Source organism: Callorhinus ursinus, unplaced genomic scaffold (assembly GCF_003265705.2).
Source record: "Callorhinus ursinus isolate GAN/ISIS: 27379988/994484 unplaced genomic scaffold, GSC_fseal_2.0 scaffold4, whole genome shotgun sequence".
NCBI lineage: Eukaryota > Metazoa > Chordata > Mammalia > Carnivora > Otariidae > Callorhinus > Callorhinus ursinus.
Genome location: NW_027397066.1, coordinates 153,990,060 through 154,010,737, shown reverse-complemented (window position 1 = coordinate 154,010,737; position 20,678 = coordinate 153,990,060). Strand labels below are relative to the sequence as shown.

The 20,678-nt window shown below is 51.4% G+C and overlaps 2 protein-coding genes across 3 annotated transcripts in view; both read left to right on the top strand.

The window, feature by feature from the left end:
- Nucleotides 1-19,706, top strand: part of LOC112825696 (L-gulonolactone oxidase) — a 32,045-nt gene extending 12,339 nt beyond the window's left edge. For both annotated transcript variants that reach the window (XM_025873788.2, XM_073892563.1), the window contains exons 7-12: nucleotides 8,804-8,911; nucleotides 10,979-11,055; nucleotides 15,504-15,653; nucleotides 16,508-16,672; nucleotides 18,135-18,225; nucleotides 18,976-19,706. In XM_025873788.2, the coding sequence (XP_025729573.1) occupies nucleotides 8,804-8,911; nucleotides 10,979-11,055; nucleotides 15,504-15,653; nucleotides 16,508-16,672; nucleotides 18,135-18,225; nucleotides 18,976-19,104 (720 nt within the window). In that variant the 3' untranslated portion in view covers nucleotides 19,105-19,706. The remainder of the gene's footprint in view (nucleotides 1-8,803; nucleotides 8,912-10,978; nucleotides 11,056-15,503; nucleotides 15,654-16,507; nucleotides 16,673-18,134; nucleotides 18,226-18,975) is intronic.
- LOC112825958 (histone deacetylase complex subunit SAP25-like) lies at nucleotides 9,047-10,162 on the top strand. The gene has a single exon (XM_025874032.2). The coding sequence runs from the start codon at nucleotides 9,560-9,562 to the stop codon at nucleotides 10,160-10,162; it is 603 nt and encodes a 200-aa protein (XP_025729817.1). The 5' UTR covers nucleotides 9,047-9,559.
- Nucleotides 19,707-20,678: the final 972 nt, after the last annotated feature.

The window sequence follows — 20,678 nt, the reverse complement described above, 5'->3', positions numbered from 1 at the left end:
CAAGTTGAGGAGACCCTGTGCACAGTTGGAAGAGTCAATGATGTAAGCAGTACTGACCCAGTACCTTACCCTTAAATGGGTAAGGTGGGGTCGGCGATCCAACTGATCTGGCCTTGAATGCTGGCTCTGCCACTTTTCAGCTGTGACTGTGAGCTCGTCATTTAACCTTGTTAAGCCCTAGTTTCCTCATCCAAAACAAGAGTTTAAAAATATCTACCTTAAAGTAGTGAATCTGAGGATGAAATCAGATAATACCCATAAATTATCTAGTTCAGTATTAAAATATGCCCCCAGTGGCACCTAGTCAATGATAAAAAGAAAATACTGTTACTTAGAACCAGGTCTAAAATCCTTACCTCAAAATTTCTAATGCATGAAGCCACAAGGCAAAGGCCTTAAATCCAGACGGTCCCCTACTAAGAGGCATGGTGTTTGGTGGGAATTTATCCCCAGAACTCCCAGTTGGTGGTAAGAAAGTGATTCCGTGGCTCTAGGGGAGGCAGCATCGATCCCTGGAGTACCAACAGCGAGCCTAATGGGACAGTAATTGGCAAGCAAACTGCCTGATGCCTTGGCCCAAGAAAGTAGGACTAGTTTGGGACAAGGACATTTCATGGAATTGTTTGGCAGGGACAGGGTGTGGCTAGGGCATCCCATAAGGGTCTGGCTGGAGGCCCACATGACGCTGCCTGGAACCAGACTCTGAGCTCTTTGGGGCCACCTAGGCCCACCTCAAACCAGCTACAATCTTCCGGACCAGTATTAGAGGGCAGGTCTAGGCCCCTTGTTCACTCCAAGTAGGGTTCAAAAAGCATCCTACATTCTGTTCAGTTCCAGACATACTATTGAGGCCTCCTGTGGGGTCAGCATTTGAGACTCATGGGACTCTAGGGCTAATTCCTACGGCCATGGAATAACATTCTGAGCACCCACTGCAAAGATCAATTTTCCCTTCAGCCCTCATGCCTCTAATATTCTCAGTCTTTCCCTTCTGTACTTCTTAGAGGGGTGACCCCTCCATCCTGGTCATGCAGCAAGATGTGGCAGGGACCCCCACTGAGATAAAATCCACACATCCTCCTCAGGCTTCAGCTGGGAAGCCTTGGTACCCCTTCCTATGGACCCAGGGGCCGTCTGCTTCTCCCCCCACCCTTGGCATTTGCCACCATCCATCCTCTGTACCCTCCAGGTTGTCTTGCCCCTGGACTGGCTGCAGAGGAGATCACGGATGCTCCAACTTCCCTCTTCTGATGCTGCTTCTGAACCAAGCATTCCAGTCTCCTCAGCCAAAGCATTTTTAACAGGGAATTACAGAAGTGTGTGCAGGGGGATGTTACAAAGATAGATCATCTTGGTCCCCACTCTGAGATTAACCATATATGCTGACATGGCTAGCAAAGATACAGTAGTGTTGGACGTGGGGCTCCAGGGCCAACAGACTAGGTAGCCTGCTCTAGGGCTTGAAACTGAAGACAGTAGTGCAGATGGCCCGGCCAGGAGCTAAAGAAATGGTTCATAACAACTGTCAAGTCCCAAGGGAGCCTGGCAGAGAGCGCTTTGACCAAAGTGAGCTCTGGGAGGGAGATTTGGAAGAGAATGAGGTAGAGTGGGTATAGACTGGAGAGGTACTCAAGGGGCTGAAATACAGAGCCAAGCCCACTTTTTTTAGGGCACAAGTTCGAGAGATACTTAAGATGAAGAACCAGTAAGACTTGGCAGCTGAGTGTGGGTTTGAGGGAGTCAGAGGCAGGAGGCAGAAATGGCGCTACCACCGAGGTGGAGCATCCAGGAGGCACAACAGGTGTGGGGAGAGAGATGATTTTAGTTTGGGAACTCGGGTTTGAGGTGCCTCGAGTGGAGGTATGGGAAGGCAGCTGGCTTTGCACGTTTGGAACTCAGGAGGCAGAGGCTGGAGGTAGAGATTGGGGGGTTGTATTAGTCTGCTAGGGCTGCAGTAACAAATAGCACAGACTGATCAAGGTGTCTACAGCATTGGTTCCTTGTGGGGACTCTGCCCTTGGCTTATAGATGGCCGTCGTCTTGCGTGTCCTCGCATGGTTTCCTGTCCGTCCGTGCATATCTGTGTCCTAATCTCTTCTTATCAGTACACTAGTCATGCTGGATTAGGGCTCACCCAATGACCTCATTTAACCTTGATTACCTCTTTAAAGTCCTTGTCTCCAAATATAGTCCATTATGAGGTAGTGGAGGTTAGGATTTCAATATATGAATGTGGGATGGATACACCTGAAGCCAAAGTAGGGGTCTTCAGCCTCCTAGGTGGTCACAGGCTAGGCAAGATCACCCAGAGAGAGTGAGTGTGGGTGATAAGGGAGCAGAGAAGAAGATGGAAAAGGTGTCAAGGAGGAGACCGAGGAGGACAGGTTATAGAGGAATGAAGCCAGTGAGGAGATGACCACCAAGGCAAGGAATGCCCGGTGTCTGGGATGGAGCAGTCAACAGGGTCCAAGGCCGTGGGGAATTGGAGTGTTGACTGGTCTGGTCATCGGGAGGCTGTAGCTGACCTTGGTGAGGATGGTTTCAGTGGGGAGCCTGGGGCAGGTTAAGGGATGGATGAGCATCACCAACGAGGAAGGGAGATGGGCAGCACGGACCACTTGCAAGCACAAAGGGGCTGTAATGTCCTCTACTGTTGAATCTGTTTTCCTACTTCTCACATAGGTTAGCACTTGTTAATTGTTAAGCTGAGGGTTTTGACCCAGAGATGATAAAAAAAAAAAAAAACAACTTCTTTTTGCCAGTAGGACTGGCCCCCAGGTTCCTACTAGGATATGGTAGCTGAGTGGATGGGTGGTCTCCTGATAACCTGGTCCTCCTCTGACCCAGCTGAGATTGACTAAGATTGATTACAGCCAAGTCCTGGTTCTAGTGGGGCCTATCTCAGAACGTCCTCCCCTACCCCAACACACTCACACACACACACGCACACACACACACACACACACACAGTTACACAGCAATAAACACTCAACAGGATGTAATGAAAGGTCTCCAGGGAGGGAGACAGGGCCCCTGAGTCTGGCTGTGCTGCTACCCTGTTTGAATAGGGTCCCCTGCCATCCTGACTGAGCAAATCCCTCACATTTGGGGTCCTCAATTTCTTTACCTTTTAAAGCAGGGTCAAAGCAGATGGCCCCTGAGGTCTTTCTCAGCTCCGACACTCTGTAAGTCGGAGCAATGCTTGGATGTGAAGCTGTTCCCCGCATCCGCTTGCCACACCCTAGAGGCAAGGGTCACCTCTGGCATTGTTTCTCTGCTTTGGAGCAAGTGCTTGGGCCCTACCCCCAGGGAGAGGCATGAGCCCCGTGAGGAACACCCCCACGGGTCCCGCATAGACCCCAGCTCACCCCAAGAGGGCTCGTGGAGCAGGAGTCTGTGAGGCAGCAAGCCCTCTGTGGATCTCCCCCTTTCTGTGAACCACAGGGCTGCAGAGCCAGCCTGGCCCTCTGAGAAACCCATCATCAGCTTCCATCAAACCCCGCCCACAGCCTTCCCCACACTCGCAGGCCAGAAACAAGGACTGCCACAGAAGGTCAGTGGCATTTACAGCCTTGTAATTTATTCCAAGGGGTGTGTGCAATAAATGGCCCCATATTCAATTTGTTTTTGCTCTCTCCACGCAAAGCAGCCTTTAAAGGGCACCTTCGAGAGGCTTTGAATGTTTAGGAAGAAGAGCTAGGTGGATATGGAGAGCCACACAACACGGGCCTTGCTCCCCTGAAAGGAAACAAACCCATACCCGTGATTTCTGGCCATTTAGGTTCCCAGGAAACTGTCGCACCTCCACTGGGGCGGCAGACTGCTGCCCTGAGTATTTACCTCTATGTCTGGGCAGCTCCCCAGCACCATGTCCTCTCTGGGCACGGGCTTGTCCCTGATGGCCAAGGCCCCAGTTTGGCTGGTCCTGAGCTACAGGAGGAGCATTTGAGGAGCGGGAGGACAGGAAGCCAGGACAAAGAAGAATGATAATTGCGTCTTGCGCATAAAGTTAGGTTTGAAGAGCTAGCTGCTCCACCATTTTTCCTTCCCTTTTCTCCTCCTTCCCTGCCTTCCATCCAGCACGTGTCTATAAAATAGAACCTACCATGGGTCTTCCAGCCTTGAACTTCCGAAGAGCCCAAGCAGACCCATCATGAGGGGTGCGGTGTAGAGTTTGGGAATCTTCTCTCCAAGTCACACCAACAGGTTTGAAGCCCGGTGTCTCCATTGACCCTGTCTGGGTCTGGAGAAGTCCCCTCACTTCCCTGAGCTTGGATTCCACAGCTGTGTGGTGCGGATAAGAGCTCCATTGTCCCCGGGTGCCTGGGTGGCTCGGGTGGTTAAGCGCCTGCCTTCGGCTCAGGTCAGGATCCCAGAGTCCTGGGATCGGGTCCCGCATCGGGCTCCCTGCTCCTTGGGAGCCTGCTTCTCCCTCTGCCTCTCTCTCTCTCTCTCTCTCTCTCTCTCTCTCTGTCTGTCATGAATAAATAAATAAAAAAAAAAATCTTTAAAAAAAAAAAAAGAGCTCCATTGTCCCCATGGGATGTTGTCAGGACTCAAGGAAACATAGCAGGTGAACCCTCTGCCCTTGCTTTTCTTCAGCGTGCCAGAGAGAGGCAACCCCAATGCCTCCTCTCTCTGACTTTACTCATAGAGAATATTACCCAGAGACACCTGCTGTGTGGGTAGAGCCCAGAATCCCAATCAATGCTGCACTTTCGAGGCTAGGGGTGTTGGTCACTCTGCTTTGTTCATGGACATTGTCACCGCTTCTTGAAATGTCCCTCTGCGCCTTCTGCTGCTCGGTGATTCATTTCTGGAGGGCGGGGATTTTATCTGAGGCCTCTGGTTCCCAGCATCCACAAAATACATGGCAGTGCTCAGTACAAGGTAACTCAAGGTCAGCTGATTAGCAGTTTATTAAAAATCCATCCTTCCTGGGATTTTCCCCATCTCCTCCCACCCATGCTGTGTGGTGGTCCATCTCAGATACAACATTACTGAGTCCCTTAAATACATTACAACATGATTTCTGAATGCTGCTCAAAGCTATATGAGGGGAAACAGTCATTTCTGGGCCCCAAGGAGAGTTGGAATCAGTGTTTCTAGATGCAGGGAGGTGGGGCAGGGTAAGTTGGCTCATCCAGTTTCGTGGTGCCAAGAAAGGGGCGGCCTTCACCGCTTTTTTTTTTTTTAATTTATATATTAGAGAGAGAGAGAAAGAGAGCATGAGAGGGGGGAGGGTCAGAGGGAGAAGCCGACTCCCTGCTCAGCAGGGAGCCCGATGTGGGACTCGATCCCGGGACTCCAGGATCATGACCTGAGCCGAGCTTAACCAACTGAGCCACCCAGGCGCCCCCTTCACCGCTTTTCTGACAAAGTCTCAGCATTTTAGACTCCTGTCATTTGGTCGGTATGGGATCTCAACCAGTTAGAAGGCGAGAAGATTTTCAAAATTGTTGTCAACCTTTTTGCCCTTTATGCCCCCCAAAGCATAATGAGATGTGATAAGGACAGCTGGCTGCCACATCACCCCTCCTGCAGCGCCCCAGGAAGCAGGATTGGTCCCAGTGTGTCACCGACCTGGTCAGCAGCATCCGAATGACAGCCGCTTCCTGGTGTGGCTGTCAGCTGAGGCTGAGACCCACCCCCCACCCCAGTCAACTTGGAGCCCTCAGTTCACAGCCTGATAGCCAGTTCCCAAAAGCCAACTTAGCAGTGCCCCGACAACATTTAAATCGGGGGTGGGGGAGGGACAGAACCCTCTAGAACCCTTCATGTCAGTAATGTGCCAAGGGAGAAATTCCTTTGGGATCCAGATGGTTGTGATAGTGCTCCCAGGAAACACACGCCAGATCAAGGAAGTCCATGATCCTAGGGACCATCCTCCTCCAGTTAGGTTGGTTTGTGGATCCTGAAGGAGAGAGTTTAATTTACAGTGTGTGTGTAGGGGTGGGGGTTACTGTTCCACCACCATTCAGCAACCACTCGGTGCTCAGGGGTCATGGAGAGTCCAGAGCTTGATTACGAATGGTTCCTGCCTCTAGAAGCTTATAATTATGTGTGTGAGTTGGGGGCGGGGGAGATATGTCTTGTTTCTCTCATGCAGGGAGGAAAACAAATGGCTGGTGTCAGGAGAGAGGCAGAAAATGTAATGGGAGTTTGACTCTTCATCACTTCTTTCTAGGTAGGAAGCTGAAAACGGCATTACATTTACTGCTGCGATTCTGGGCAATAGAGTGGGAGGGTCCGGGATGCCAACCATGAGGAGTTGGGGGTTTTCTCCTTTCCAGTGTCCCAGCCACATCCTCCAGGCCAAGCCAGCAGGCTGTGTTCCTTGCTCTCCCCAGGGGGAAAATCAGCTCTGCCCAAAGGCTTCCCACATGAGAGTCCTGTGGACCATGGGTCCATCACCCTGTCAGGATGGAAGTGATAGCGACGGGGGCCCTGGGATTTCATCCTAAACTTTTCCTGGGCCTTCAGCATAGAAGAAAGGGCCTTCCTCTTCAAATATGGCGTGGTGACTCCAACATTTTCTGTGCAAGGCATTGTGCCGCCAGCTTTAAGGCAAGGGATTGAGAAACCACAGCTCGCAGGCAAAATCTGTCTCACTACCTGTTTTTGTAAATAAAGTTTTATTGGCACACAGCCACGCACGTTGTTAATGTATTGTCTGTGGCTGCTTTCATGCTGCCGCAGCAGAGTTCAGTAGTTGTAACAGAGACCATATGGCCTCCAAAGCCTAAAATATTTCCTATCTGGTTCTTTACAAAAAATTTTGCTGATCTCTGCTCTAGCAGGGGGAACCAAAGCTGGATGAGATAGTCCCTGACGTATAAGAGAATGTTGCCCAATTTCAGAGACAGACGGATGCTTCAATAACTACAGTACAATTCTGGGATGGATGCAATATAGGTAGAAGCCACTTAGAATGGGAGGAGATGGCTTTATGAGGAACATTTCAATTACATACATCTCAGTTCAGGTAAGTCAGTTTCCAGGTGCTCAATGGCCACTTGTGGCCAGTGGCCGTTGTATCGGACGGTGTTTGTGGATGGAGGTCACGGATGCTGAACGAAGTTGTGTGGGTTTTATTCCGTAGGAAGTCGAGAGCTGCTGGGGATTTCTGAGCTGTGCTTTGGATGTTCTCTGGAGATGTTGTCTGGAGAGATGAGAAGGGGGGGATATTATGAGGCCAGGGCAAGAGTATGGGTGACAGCTAAGCAGGACATGTACTACATCACAGCAGCGGCAGTGGGTCACAAGACAAAACTCGGGAGACATTTGCAGAAATACGACAGGGGACCAACAGGCTGGAGTCAGGGTGGGGTGGGGGAGGGTTAGGATGACAGCCACGTCACTTGAATGCAACAATTGTCCACCCACCCTTGTATCCCTGGCTGTACCATGAACTGGTTAGCAAGTCGGGGGGCCTCCCTGACAGTCATGACAGAGACCCAGAATTCCAAAGTTCCACTGCGCTCAGACACACCAAACTTAAGTTCTAGATGGGTTCATCTCAGTGCTTCATCCTGACTTCACCTTCCTTCCTGATCAGATGTGGCCAGCCTCTCTCAAGCTCACCAAACTCTTTAGACACTGTATTGACGCATGATTGGATCCAGCCATTTGTCGATGCTAGGTACCAAATTCCCCACAGTGTGTTTGGTCAATAAGGTTTGTTTTTGTTTTTTTTTCCCTGTTTTTCCTGACACTCTGTCCTCCCTCCCTCACATGTTGAGTTTCCAGCGTATAAAGTGCTTTTAAATCCATAATTTGCCCTGCTCCTCACAACAGCTCTAGAAGGAAGGAAGGAAAGGTATTACTGTCTTCATTCTACAGATGGGGAGATGCTACCCACAGACCTCAGAGGGCTTCTGTAAGTCACAGCTAGGGATTTTGGGGGGAATAGCACTGGTATATCGATGTGTGTGTCCCAGCATTGATCAAATCCAGAACTAAACTGTTCCTTGGGCACATGCCACATGGCAGTCACTGTACTTAGGGTCTTTGATGTAGATGATGTCATTTCATTGCACAAATGCTCACCTTTATTGATGGGAAAACCAAAGTTCAGGGTACATGGCTCCTCCAAGGTCATGCAGCTAGTAAGCTGAAGACCAGGGCTCAAATCCAGAACTTAACTCCAAGACCAGTGCTGCTTTTCCTCAACCTCCCAGCTCCCTGTCAAAGCCCCAATCTATCTACCCATGTCTCAGAAATTGTCCTGTATCTGCTTGATGGGTTTTAGGGAGACATGGTTTTCTCTGTGATGTCATCTCCAGGAGTGCAATGATGAGTCATAGTAGAGCAGGATTCTAAGGACCTGTGATGTGTTAGGCATTATGGGGATAAAGGATGATGATGACAATGGTGACAATATGAGGGTAGCAACAGCAGCAGCTTACACCTCTACAGTGCTTACCATGTTCGTGACACCGTCAGTGAGTTTCAGCTTCATACCAGTCCCGACATGGGTATTGGTATTAGTCCCATTTTATAGATGAGGAACGTGAGGTACAGGGATGTTAGGTGCCTCGCCCAAACTCATATGGCTAGGAATTGTTCCAGCCAGGACAAATAAGAAATCATTTCTGTCCTCTGAGCTGCTTGGGGAAGTCAACATGCAAAAGGACCATTTTAAAGTCCAGCATATTACAAGCCACATTCCATGTCAGTTGACAGTGTTAAGTATTTTCTCTTGATGGGGAGAAACTGACGCACCCACAGGCCCTGACTCCCAGTACTTTCCCACCATCATCCTGTAACCAACACAGTCTTCCCTTTCTCCTGCCGAGGTCAGGTTCTTAACAACTTGGACAGCCACCTGAAGAAATCTGAATATTTTCGCTTCCTGTGGTTCCCGCACAGTGAGAACGTCAGCATCATCTACCAGGACCACACCAACAAGGTAGCAACACATCATTCCCATCCTTATACAGAGCCTGCAGTCCCCAGGGTGGCTGACATTTGTCATTGTCCCGATGATCAGTGTGGTGTGAGAGGAAAAGCAAGAGTGAACATCACTGAGAATGAGGACAGAAGCAGAAAAAGTGGGAGGGTGGAAGGAGGAAGGAAAGTTGGCCCATAAGGGTGCAATGTGACCACAGGTAGGGATGTGCAGGAGTGAGGTCAAGAGACAGCCTAGGCCGCGAGGGGCAGCATGGGGCCGCGAGGGGTGAAGTGGGAGGCGCGGGCGGCAGGGATGGCGCGGACGCGGGGTGCAGAGGTGCTGCCCGGCGCTGCCCTCCCCTCCCCCAGACGCGGCATGTTGCTCCGGCCGCCTCGGCTGTGGGACGCCGGCAAAGAGCAGGCGCCCATGGAACAAGGCCCCTCGGCGGGTGGTGACCCCGGCGGGGCATGGACCTCTGGAGAGGAAGCACTGGGGCAGCCAGGGACTCCCCCACAGGACAGCCCGCAGCCCCGCTCCCGAAGGCCTTCCTGGACCCGGAGAGAGCAGCTGCTGCCCTGGGCCCCCCCAGGCCTGGCTGCCATGCAGTCCCCGGGAGCCCCAGTCACCCTTCCCCCCCACATGGCCTAGGAGGTGGCCCCCTCAAGGATGACCGTGCTAGCCCCGTGGGACCCCCGCTACAAGGCTAAAGCAGGACCTCGGCTGGTGTGGGGGCCCAGCTGTGCATCAGGCGCCTCCTTCTCAGGCCAGACCTTGTGTCATCCCTCATTCTGGCCGCTGTGTGAGGCAGCCCCAGGCCGGGACCTCAGGCCCCTGGCCCCAGCCACAGGGTATCAGAACGGAGAGCATGCACCAAGGGATGCAGGGTTCCCAGCGGTGTGCCGTGAAGCTGTCTTTCTGTCAGACCCGCTGCTGCCCTGTGGGCAGTGGGTCCCCCTGTACCTGTCGGAGGCCTCTCAGCAGGTCACGGGCTCTCTGAAGCTGCTGCTCCCACCTCCTGTCATGTCTCCCTGGGTCCTCCGCACCCCATCCCCGGGCTGCTCCACTGCCTGGCTCAGTGGGCCTCAGCTGATCGCCCTCACTGGCCTCCTGCAGATGAGCCAGGGGGCTCCGAGACCTGCCTCCCCAGGGGCTCCCATGCCCCCTGCTGGCCCCCCAGACCCTGTATCTGATCACCCAGGCCCCAGTGGCAGCCCCAGCTGTTTTCATTGCACTGACCGATCTGTCCCACGAACCCCAGACACCCGTTGAACATAGATAGCTCTTTTGTGGGTTGAGTGGGATCCCCTACTCCCCCAGGCAGGTTCTGTTGACAATAAAGCAGTGTTTTGGTTTGCAAAAAAAAAAAGAGAGACAGCCTAGATGTGGGAGAGGGAAGCAGAAGTATTGGCAGGACAAGATAAGGTAAGATAGAGTTCAAGGCAGCTGGGCTATACTCTAACCATCTAATGCACCGCCACCTTCCCTCCAACACTCCCATCTTTCCCACCCCTAACTGGACAGGTGAAGGAATCAATAGTTTTGTCTCTCCCCGATGTCCTTAGCAAATGGGCTGCTGCTTAGCAGAACACAAAGCCATCACTTAGGATGAATGTTCATGGGACAAGTCAAGCAAAAGCAATGACACTCATTGTGTGTTAGGGGCTGGCACGGGGTTCGCTGGACACCTGCTTCATGGGTCCAGAAGAGGAGGGACAGATGCACATCTTTGTCTTGTGCAAAATAAATCCATACATAAATACACATGAAATGAAAGGGGCATGAGATTTGGCTGTGTCACCAAGAAGTGAGGCTCTCAATTGTCCTGATAGGTGGGTCACCCCCCCCCAAACACACACGTGCAGCCACTCCTGGGACACATCTCTCTCCAGGGGACACTGTGATGCATAGGTCAGAAGGCAGCCACTGATTTCTACTCCAGAAACCAATAATGCACTCTATGTTAACTAAAATTTAAATATATATATATATGCATATGTATATGTGTATGTGTATGTGTATGTGTATGTATATATATGAAGGCAGCTTAGCTCTGGCCCTGAACTGATCACAGATTCTTCTTCCCAGCCCCCCTCCTCTTCTGCCACCTGGTTTTGGGACTATGCCATTGGATTCTATTTACTGGAGTTCCTGCTCTGGGTCAGGTAGGAATGCAAGGGTACCTTTTTTCAACATCTGCTATTTGCTGTTGAGGATGTGGTCCATCAGAAGAATGACACCCTGGGGATACCTGGGTGGCTCAGTCAGTTAAGCATCTGCCTTTGGCTCAGGGTATGATCCCAGGATCCCAGGGTCCTGGGATCAAGTCCCACATTGGGCTCCCTGTTCAGCGGGGAGTCTGCTTCTCCCTCTTCTGCCTGCTGCTCCCCCTGCTTTGTGCTCTCTCTCGACAAATAAATAAAATCTTAAAAAAAGAAGAATGACACCCTGGCCTTTATGCATGCAAATTGGCTCAGTGTCCTGGGTCTAGAGCAGTGATTTTCCACCCTACCTGTACATTCAAAACACCTGAGGAGCTTTTTAAAAAACACCAATGCCTGGGCTCCACTCTCTGGCCCCCAGATGATGTAAATCTTCTCATATTGCCCTATTTTCTACCTCCTTCCCAGCCTAAAATCTGTGCTCATGCTCAGGCCCCAAGTCTGCCGGTAGACATGGAACTCTTGAGTGATGGGGAAGGTTTCATGGGGCCTTGAATGATAACTTTGCATCATACAATTTTTTGAAATAGTTTATACATGCAAAATAATATAGAAAACATAAAGTATAAAAAAATCATGTGATAAGCGCCCATGTGGTTACCACCAGCTTAAGAAATGAAACAACACAAGTACAATTGGCATGCTCTTTGTGAAGTCCCAAATCACAGCCTCCAAGGGGTTACCAAGAAGTAAGCATAAAGCTTATCATTCCCTTTTTAGTTTTATGAATCCTGAAATAATAAATCTGGTAATTCAGCTTCAATAGTGACAATTACCATGTTGCTATGGATAGTTATTAATTATTCCTATTCCACTGTTCATGATATGTTTATCCATACTCAGGGTTGTTTCCAGGATTTTTTTTTTCTGTTACAAATGATACTACTGTGAGCATTCTCAACTATTGCTCCTGGTGCCTTTTTTTTTTTGTCTTGAGTGGAATTTGTCATGCATGGAATACTCATGAGTGGAATTCCTGGGCCATCGAGTATATCTTCAGCCTTATCAGATCCAATTGTTCTCCGAAGTGGTTATTGGGCACTAGGCACTATCAGATTCTCTGTGCTCCACAAGCCAGTCAAAATTGGAGTTGTCAGGATTTTACATTTTCATGTGACATGTATTAAATAGTATCTTACTGTGATTTTTGAATTCTTATTTCCATGCTTACTCCTAAGGGTGCACAGTTTTTCATTTTATTGATCCTTCAGATTTCTTGCCTGTGGAGCACCTATTTATGTATTTTGCCCTTTTTAGAAATTTGGTGGGTATTTTTTTTCTTACTACCCTGTAGGGTTTTATTGATATATTTTGAGCACTCAGTTTTTGTGTTGCAACATCTCCCTGTTTGTGTTGTCTTTCACTTTTATGGCTTTCTCTTTTTTTGATGTACAGATGTATTTAATGTTAATATAGTGAAATTTAGCCATCGCTTCTTTCACCTTGGGGACTTCTGTGTCTTACTAAGAAATCCTTCCCTACCAAAAGGGCATGAAAGCCCATCAAGGGTGGGACTGGTGACAGGACATGCAGAACTAGCTGGAGTTCTTGTCATCCTAGACGCTGGACGCAGCTGAGACCTTCAGCACCGTAGGTCTGCATCCGGGCGTCTGGGCCTGGCCTCCCCTAGGGTGGAGGAGCTGGGGGAGCTACAGGTGACACCGCCTGGGACCCACGCTGGGGTGACTAACCGCTTGGAAGGTGTTAAGAGAGTGAAATGCAAGCCAGGACTCACTGCATCTGAGCAGGGAAGGAACAGGGAGCCGTGAGGAAGCCCGCCTGGGGGGCCACTGCTCCAGCAGAGTATGGATGGGAGTGCGTGGAAAATGCTGGGTCAGGCTTTCTCTCCACCTTCCATCATGGCCTCTCGGCAACTTTCTGTGTGTGTGTCTGGGGAGCCCGAGCCCAGTGAGCACCCAAATAAGTTGGGCTCTAAATCACTGCTGCCCCTTTCCTGGCCTGAGTGGATGCTCTGTGAGAGCTTCGCAACCTCCAAGCTCAGCCCATGTGGCTCTGGCTTAGCTGCTTCTGGAAACCTGTCCGCCCGTCCCACCCTGGCAGCTCTGTGGTGCTCACTAAGCTGTGTGCCCAAAGGGGTGGGAATGAGAAGTGAATAACAGATTGTACTTGGTGGTTTAATGGCTGCTTCACTACGAGACTCACTGTGTCCCTGCAAGGGTGGGGACCCTGTCTGCCTCATCACAGTGGGTCCCCAGTGCCCCGAACAGTGCCTGGCACTTAGGGGAGGCTCCCGAATATCTGTGTAAGAAACACCAAATAAAGGGGTGCCTGGGGGGCTCAGTCAGTTGGGCGACTGCCTTTGGCTCAGGTCATGATCCCAGGGTCCTGGGATCGAGCCCCATGTCGGGCTCCAGGCTCGGCAGAAAGCCTGCTTCTCCCTCTCCCTCTGCCTGCCGCTCCCCCTGCTTGTGCTCGCTCTCTGTCAAATGGATAAATAAAATCTTTAAAAAAAAGAAAGAAAGAAAGAAAGAAAGAAAGAAAGAAAGAAGTGCCAGGTGAAAAGCTTGGTGCCTGTCTTTGAGGAGTTCAGTGGTGGTCCACTGTAGGAGTGATGGTGGTGGCTAGAGCTGACCAGGACGAAAAGGCAGGCTGTCCGTTGGGAACAGGTCCCTGGAGGGTGAGCCAGGGCCAAGGCCAAGCTCAGCTCCTCTGGTTAGAATAGCCCTGTGCCCAGGGGCCATTGGAAGCCCCACCACGGCCAGGTGGCCTCTGAGACACCAAAGAACATCTGCTTTGAAACAGACGACACCCTTCTCCCACCCCGCCCCTGCGGCATGTACCCAGGTACCCTTTCTGAGTCCCAGGAAACTCGGCAGCTTGGGACCATGGGAGGAGCATGAGCTATGGATTCAAGTGGACCTGGACTCTGATCCTCACCCCTTCATTTTCCTGCTGTGTGACTCTGTAAGCTGTGGCTTTCCCACATAAAGTAATAAAGTAATAATAAAGTAATAAAGTAGATCCTCCAGCAACAGTTGGGTTGTTTGGAGGAGTCAGTATTGAGTCTGCATGAAAGGTGTTCCCTAGACCTTACTTCCCTCGCTTCTCACAACAGCTTCTGGTGCCCCCCTTCAAGGGGCAGGATGCAAAGGCCCTGAATCTGCTGTTACCTGTAACCCCCGCGAGGTGCTCTGAGCAGCTGGGATGGATTTTTGACAGGCAATGAAACGGCAGGGAAGCAACAAGGGACAGGTGTCTGGAGAGGGTGCCTCTAAGCAGAGGCCACCCACAGGCAGGGAGAAGCCAGACCAATCCTTGTGGCCGGGAGTCTTGAGTGACTCCAGGAGGGCATGAACTACCACCGACGTGACTGGAGCCAGTTCAGCTCGCAGGAGCCCAAGCGGGCGGGAATTGGGTTCATGAACGGGGCCTGGAGGACCCCGCAACCAGCCTCAGGGCCTGTGTCCCCTTTGGGTATGTATCTAAAAGAAATGAAAGCAGGGACTTAAAGAGAGATTTGCACACCCACGTTCACAGCTGCGTTATTCACATGCGCCAAAAGGTGGAGGCAGCCCCGCAGGTCAGACAGATGAATGGATAAACAAAACGTGGTCTCCTTAAAATGGCATGTTATTCGGCCTTAAAAAGGAAGGAAGTTCTGACACAGGCTACAACATGGATGAACCTGGAAGACAAGATGCTGAGGGAAAGAAGCCAGTCGCAAAAGGCAAATACTGTACGACTGCACTTGTGTGAGGCCCCAAGAGCAGTCAAATTCATGGACACAGAAAGCAGAATGGGGGTTGCCAGGGGCAGGGGGACAGGGGCATGGGGAGTTGTTTACTGGGGACAGAATTTCCGCTCCTGCCAACAACGTGAATATACTTAACACTGCTCAACATCATACTTAAAAATGGCTAAGATGGTGAATTTAATGTTACGTATTTTTTGCCACAATTAAGAATGAAAAAAAAACCCAAACACTGAAAACAAGCTAGTCATCAGCGACAGAGTAGGGGCATACATGTGGGCTATCCAGAAGGGGCTTCTCGCAGGGTTGGGAGGGTGATGTGGGGTGACATCTGCATCCCCAGGAAGGTTTCTGAGCTCCGGAGAAGAGGAAGCGACAGAGTCCGTAGAGAAAGAGGTTTGTAAGGAACTCAGCCCATGGTTTGTAAGCACACCGCTGGGACTCACTAAATGCTGGATAATATGATTATCTTTTTTTTTAAAGATTTTATTTGTCAAGAGAGAGCGCACAAGCAGGGACGGAGAAGCAGGCTCCCCACCAAGCAGGGAGCCTGATGCAGGGCTCGATCCCAGGACCCTGGGATCACGACCTGAGCCGAAGGCAGATGCTTAACCGACTGAGCTACCCAGGCGCCCCGATAATACAATTATTAATTGCCCCTCTGTTGCTGCCCCTCCAGCTCCTTCCTGCCGGGCCTCGTGGGCTGGATCAATCGCTGCTTCTTCTGGCTCTTATTCACCAGGAAGAAGGAGAGCAGCAACCTCAGCTACAAGATCTTCAGCTATGAGTGCCGCTTCAAGCAGCACGTCCAGGACTGGGCCATCCCCAGGTAGGGACTGTGCGGGCCAGCCTGCGGGGGGTCTGGGTTGAAGAGACCCCCTTGGGTCCTCGCCACAGCCCCGGCACATAGACTGTCAGCCAGGTTCCCAGTCCTACCCATTATCAGGAGGGGCCCACTGGAGGCTGAGTCCCCTTCTGACACCCTTGTACACCGCTGTTCTTCCCGTGAGGGGATACCAGTCACAGAAAGCCCTCTGTTCTCCTGTCAGTCCCTCTCCAGCCCCGGGGGTGGGTCACAGCATACAGGCTTAGAGTGTGGGCCTTCCTGCCTAGCTTCTGGACGGAGCCCGCCTGGCATGCTAGGGGCAGGTACTCTGCCGTTGGAGGGACGCCCGCTGAGGACCTAGGCTAGGTCTGTGGCCCCAGAACTCAGGACAGCTTTCTCTCGGACTGCCTCTCTTTGTCTCTCTCCAGGAAAGGGGGGTGATGGTGCCCAGGGCTTAGGGGATGCCCCTGTCACTGTGTTCAAGGCCTGAGGCATTACCGTCCCAGGGGGAATATTAGAACAAGTGGAAGCATTAGAATCCGACTGACTTTGTCAGAAAAGGAAGAGGCCTGGCGTGTGGGACAGCTGTGGCCAGACACCCAAGGGGAGCCCGCGACTGGGTGGGGGCCCAGGGCTGAACCAAGAGCCGTAGCAGCTCCCCAGGAGACATATTCTCAGGCTCCCCTTCCATGAGAAGGACTTTTTGAGGAGCAGCCACCGGCGTGGGCCCCCTTCCACGCAGGGAGCCCCCGTCCCCGGCGCAGGCTGGGGGGCCTGGCAGAGCCCTGTGGGAGGGCTCCTGGAGGCCCCTCCCTGAGACCTGGGTTCTGTCCCCCCCCACCCCCGGCCGAGTGCAGAGAGAAGACCAAGGAGGCCTTGCTGGAACTGAAGGCCATGCTGGAGGCCCACCCCAAGATGGTGGCCCACTACCCCGTGGAGGTCCGCTTCACCCGCGGGGATGACATCCTGCTAAGCCCCTGCTTCCAGAGGGACAGCTGCTACATGAACATCATCATGTACAGGTGACCGGCTCACTGGGAGCGGTGGGGCTGGGGGTGGGGTGCGGGAGGCAGCCCCTCCACTTTGGGAGGACCCCTCTCCCCACCCATCTTTCAGGCATGCGATCTCGTGTGCCTACTCTGGTCGATGGTTCTGAGAGCCTGGAACGCTGTGTTGAGAAGGATTCTGAGGCCAGGTTTAGGTTTAGCAGAAAAGAGGATCGTGCTCCGTTCGAGCTGTCTACCTGGATGCATTTGCCCATCCGGACCACCTCCCCCAGGTGCTGTGCAGGTACCGAATGCTCACAGAGCCATTATCTTTTTCCTAGTCAGTTACACGTAGCAGGCTCCAGGATAAGGCCATGACACATGCACAGTTTAAGAAGTTCATCTCTTAAAAAACGTCCTGTGCGAAATGTGTCTTCCTTCTGCTTCTTCTTCCCACCTCTCATTGATAATAGGCCCCTTCTGACTCTGCAAAAGAAAAAAATAGCTCCCGCCCAGCTTGAATCTTACTATGATGTATTTCTCCAGCCTGTAAAAACCTCAAACCTAGAGGATGCCCAAGGGACAAAGAATGCATTGTTCCAGAAAGGTGTCATGAAAAGCCAGAAAAGAGCGTTTCGGAAAGATGCACTGAATGGGAAGCAGCTTCTTTGACTCAGGGACCAAACTTCTGGCTTAACCTTAGCTGTCTGTCCCTCTATCTTCTCCTTATCTGTGAATGCAAATCAGAAGTGAGAAAGTAGCCATGGGTATGCGTCGTGTTTATTTGAATTTTTAAAAAGTTTTGACCTAGACTTTTTCTGCCAGTAAGTCTGACTCGGCTGATGGGCAGTGAGGACTGACTGACTAGGTGATATGGCCATGCTATCCATACATCAAATGAGGGGATTCAGAGATTCCTAGGCTTTGTCAAAAAGATGGCACAGGTAGGGGCGCCTGGGTGGCTCGGTCGGTTAAGCGTCTAACTCTTCCTTTTGGCTCAGGTCATGATCTCAAGGTGGTGGGATCGAGCCCCGAGTCGGGCTCCGTGCTCAGTGAGCCTGCTTGAGATTTTTCTCTCCTCTCCCTCTGCCCTTCCCCCATTCTCTCTCTTACTCTCAAAGAAATAAGGGAAGGGAGGGAGGGAGGGAGGGAGGGAGGGAGGGAGGGAGGAACTTCCATGGCATTAAAAAAAGATGGCATATTTTATATGTTACACCATAAAGATGTATTCGTGTGTATGTATATTTAAACTCATGGTAATTTTCGATGCCAGCTATAAAATATGTGAGAGGAAGCAACCCTTTATGAAATCCCTCTGGTGATGAGCAATGAGCAAAAACCCTCAGGTTGCACTGTTGCCCATGTCCTGTGGGCAGAGCCACCGGCTTGGTCTCTATACCACATGCCACGTGCTGGGCCTGGCATGGAGAAGGTGCCACATCACTGCTGTGATGCTCAGGGCAGGGACAGGGCCTCACCTCCTTCTGCTCCCCACCAGGCCCTATGGCAAGGACGTGCCCCGGCTGGACTACTGGCTGACCTACGAGACCATCATGAAGAAGGTCGGGGGCAGGCCCCACTGGGCCAAGGTAGGATTTGCCAGCGGGAGGTTCACGGGGCCCTCGGCCGGGCAGCTGCTGTGAGCTGGGGGTTCCCCAGAGGGTGCCTCTCTTCCCTGGTCCTCGGCCTGCCCGAGGCTCAGAAGTTGGGATCCAGGGGCTGAGTGAGTCACAAGAAGGAAGGGTTCCACCGCATTACCCAGACCCAGCTGCCCCCTGCATCCATGTTCCAACAGCTCAGTACTTGGTGACAACTCCCTCGGAGTGTTCAGAGAAATTTCTCGTCTTATTCCCATAGAAACCCCATGAGCAGGATAAGGCAGGAGTCCGTGAACCCCTTTAACAGATAGGGAACTGCGAGTCTCTCAGAGATGATGGGACTGACTGACTGACTAGCAGTAGAATTGAGGCCAGAGCCCTCTCCACTGTCACACTGGGAGGTGTCGAAGGGAATGCAGAGTTTCATGTTAACACTGTAACACCTTCCTTCCTTTACCTTCCCAGAACTTCCTCTCTCCTGTTTGGGTCTTTACATTATGTGTGTGCACGCATGCGTGCAGGCGTATGCCTGGAGGCGTGTGTGCGCACACGTGCGTGCACGGGTAGGTATGGGTGCATTTTGCGTGCATGCCTGCATGTATGGGTGAGCTCACGTATGCGTGTGTCCGGGGATAGGAGTGTCATGTATGCAGGCATACAGACTCAGGGTTGGCCGGTTGCAGCCCCACTGAGATGCCAGTCCCAGGGAACAAGGCCTGTTGTATCTGGTTGCTTCCACAGGCCCACAACTGCACCCGGAAGGACTTCGAGAAAATGTACCCAGCCTTTTCGAAGTTCTGTGCCATCCGAGAGAAGCTGGACCCCACCGGGATGTTCCTGAACGCGTATCTGGAGAAGGTGTTCTACTGAAGCGGAGATGAGCCCACCCCATCTCATCCCTCCGGCCCCCCTCCAGTGACACTGAAGGCGCAACGTCCCACGGGCCTGGAGGGGGCAGACCTCTCTCTGCGCGCCCTCTGCTGCCGCCCCCAAAGCGGCACCAACCCCCAGCCATGAGCCTGGATCTGTGCAGGGCTCCCCGCTTTCCTAATTTCTGTATCCTCACAACAACCCCACGCAAAGAGTGCCCAAGTCTCCATGGACATCATTTACACGCAGCAGTCCCTTTTCCTGAACCTACAATCACCACGTTCTGTTTTCCCAGAAAATAGAGAAACCCCAAAATGTTACATTTGTTTAAGAGGTTTGGGACTCGGTCATTCACAGGTTCCGCCTTCGAGCTAGGGGTCTGTGACTCCCGGGCCCATAATAACGTGTTTGGGCACAGTTGTCGTGTGTACTGTGCTCTGCCTCCTTACACCCTTGAGGGTTTCTCAAATGCTCTGGGGCTGCCGTCTTCCAATTTCTGTCTGTCCACCTGACATCCATCACCTGACCTTCAAGCATGTCTGTTTCAGGGCCTATGTGGGAAGTGGGCCTACTCCTTTTAAATAAAGACCAAGAATTACTCACTCTCTGCCCCTCACCTCTTCATCTCCATGTTATGGGAACAGGAGCCTCACTCGTTTCCTGGCTTCCCTCCAGAGGTAGTGGTCTTGGGCCTGCCTGGAAAATGTTCTTCATATCCTTTTGCAAACTTAGTTTCAATTGGCCTCTGACCTATCACCCTTTGTGGGCATTCTTTTGTGAGCATTCACTGAACATCTACGAGGGTGTCAGGTGCTTTGGGGAATTGACAGCACAGTAAGGCAGGTTCCTGGCCTCAAGAAATTGATATTCTAATCTCACAGTTCAACAACAAAAATGTTCAAATGGGCCAAGGACTTGAGTAAACATGTCTCCGAAGATTTCCAAATGGCCAATGAGCACAAGATGCTCCACATCACTAATCATGAAGGAAGCGTAAATAAAACCACAATGAGATATCACTTCATACCCATTAAGATCATTATTATTTAAAAAATAAAAATCGTGAAGGATGTGGAAAGAGGAACTGTTGGGCATCACTGGTGGGAATGTAACCTGGCACAGCCGTTCTGGAAAACAGTATGGCGGGTCCTCAGAAAATTAAACCAGAGTTACCACATGATCCAGCAATTCCACTCCCGGGTATATGCCCAGAAAAACTGAAAGTAGGGACTTGAAGACAGATTTGTACAGCATGTTCAGCATTGTTCATAGTCGTCAAAAGGAGGAAGCAAGCCAACGCTACACGGATGGATAAGCAAAATGGGTAGTATATACACAGCCGGGTAGTACTCAGCCTTGAAAAGGAAGGAAATGTTGACACAGGCTACAAGATGGAGGAACCTCGTGGGCATCATGCTAAATGAAATAAACCAGTCACAAAAGGACAAACACTGTGATCCCACTTAGCATAGATTATCATAGAGCTGGAAAGTGGGAATGGGGTTTGCAGGGGGCTGGGGGAGAGGGAGTGGGGAGTTAGTTACTGGGGACAGAGTTTCAGTCGTGGACAATGA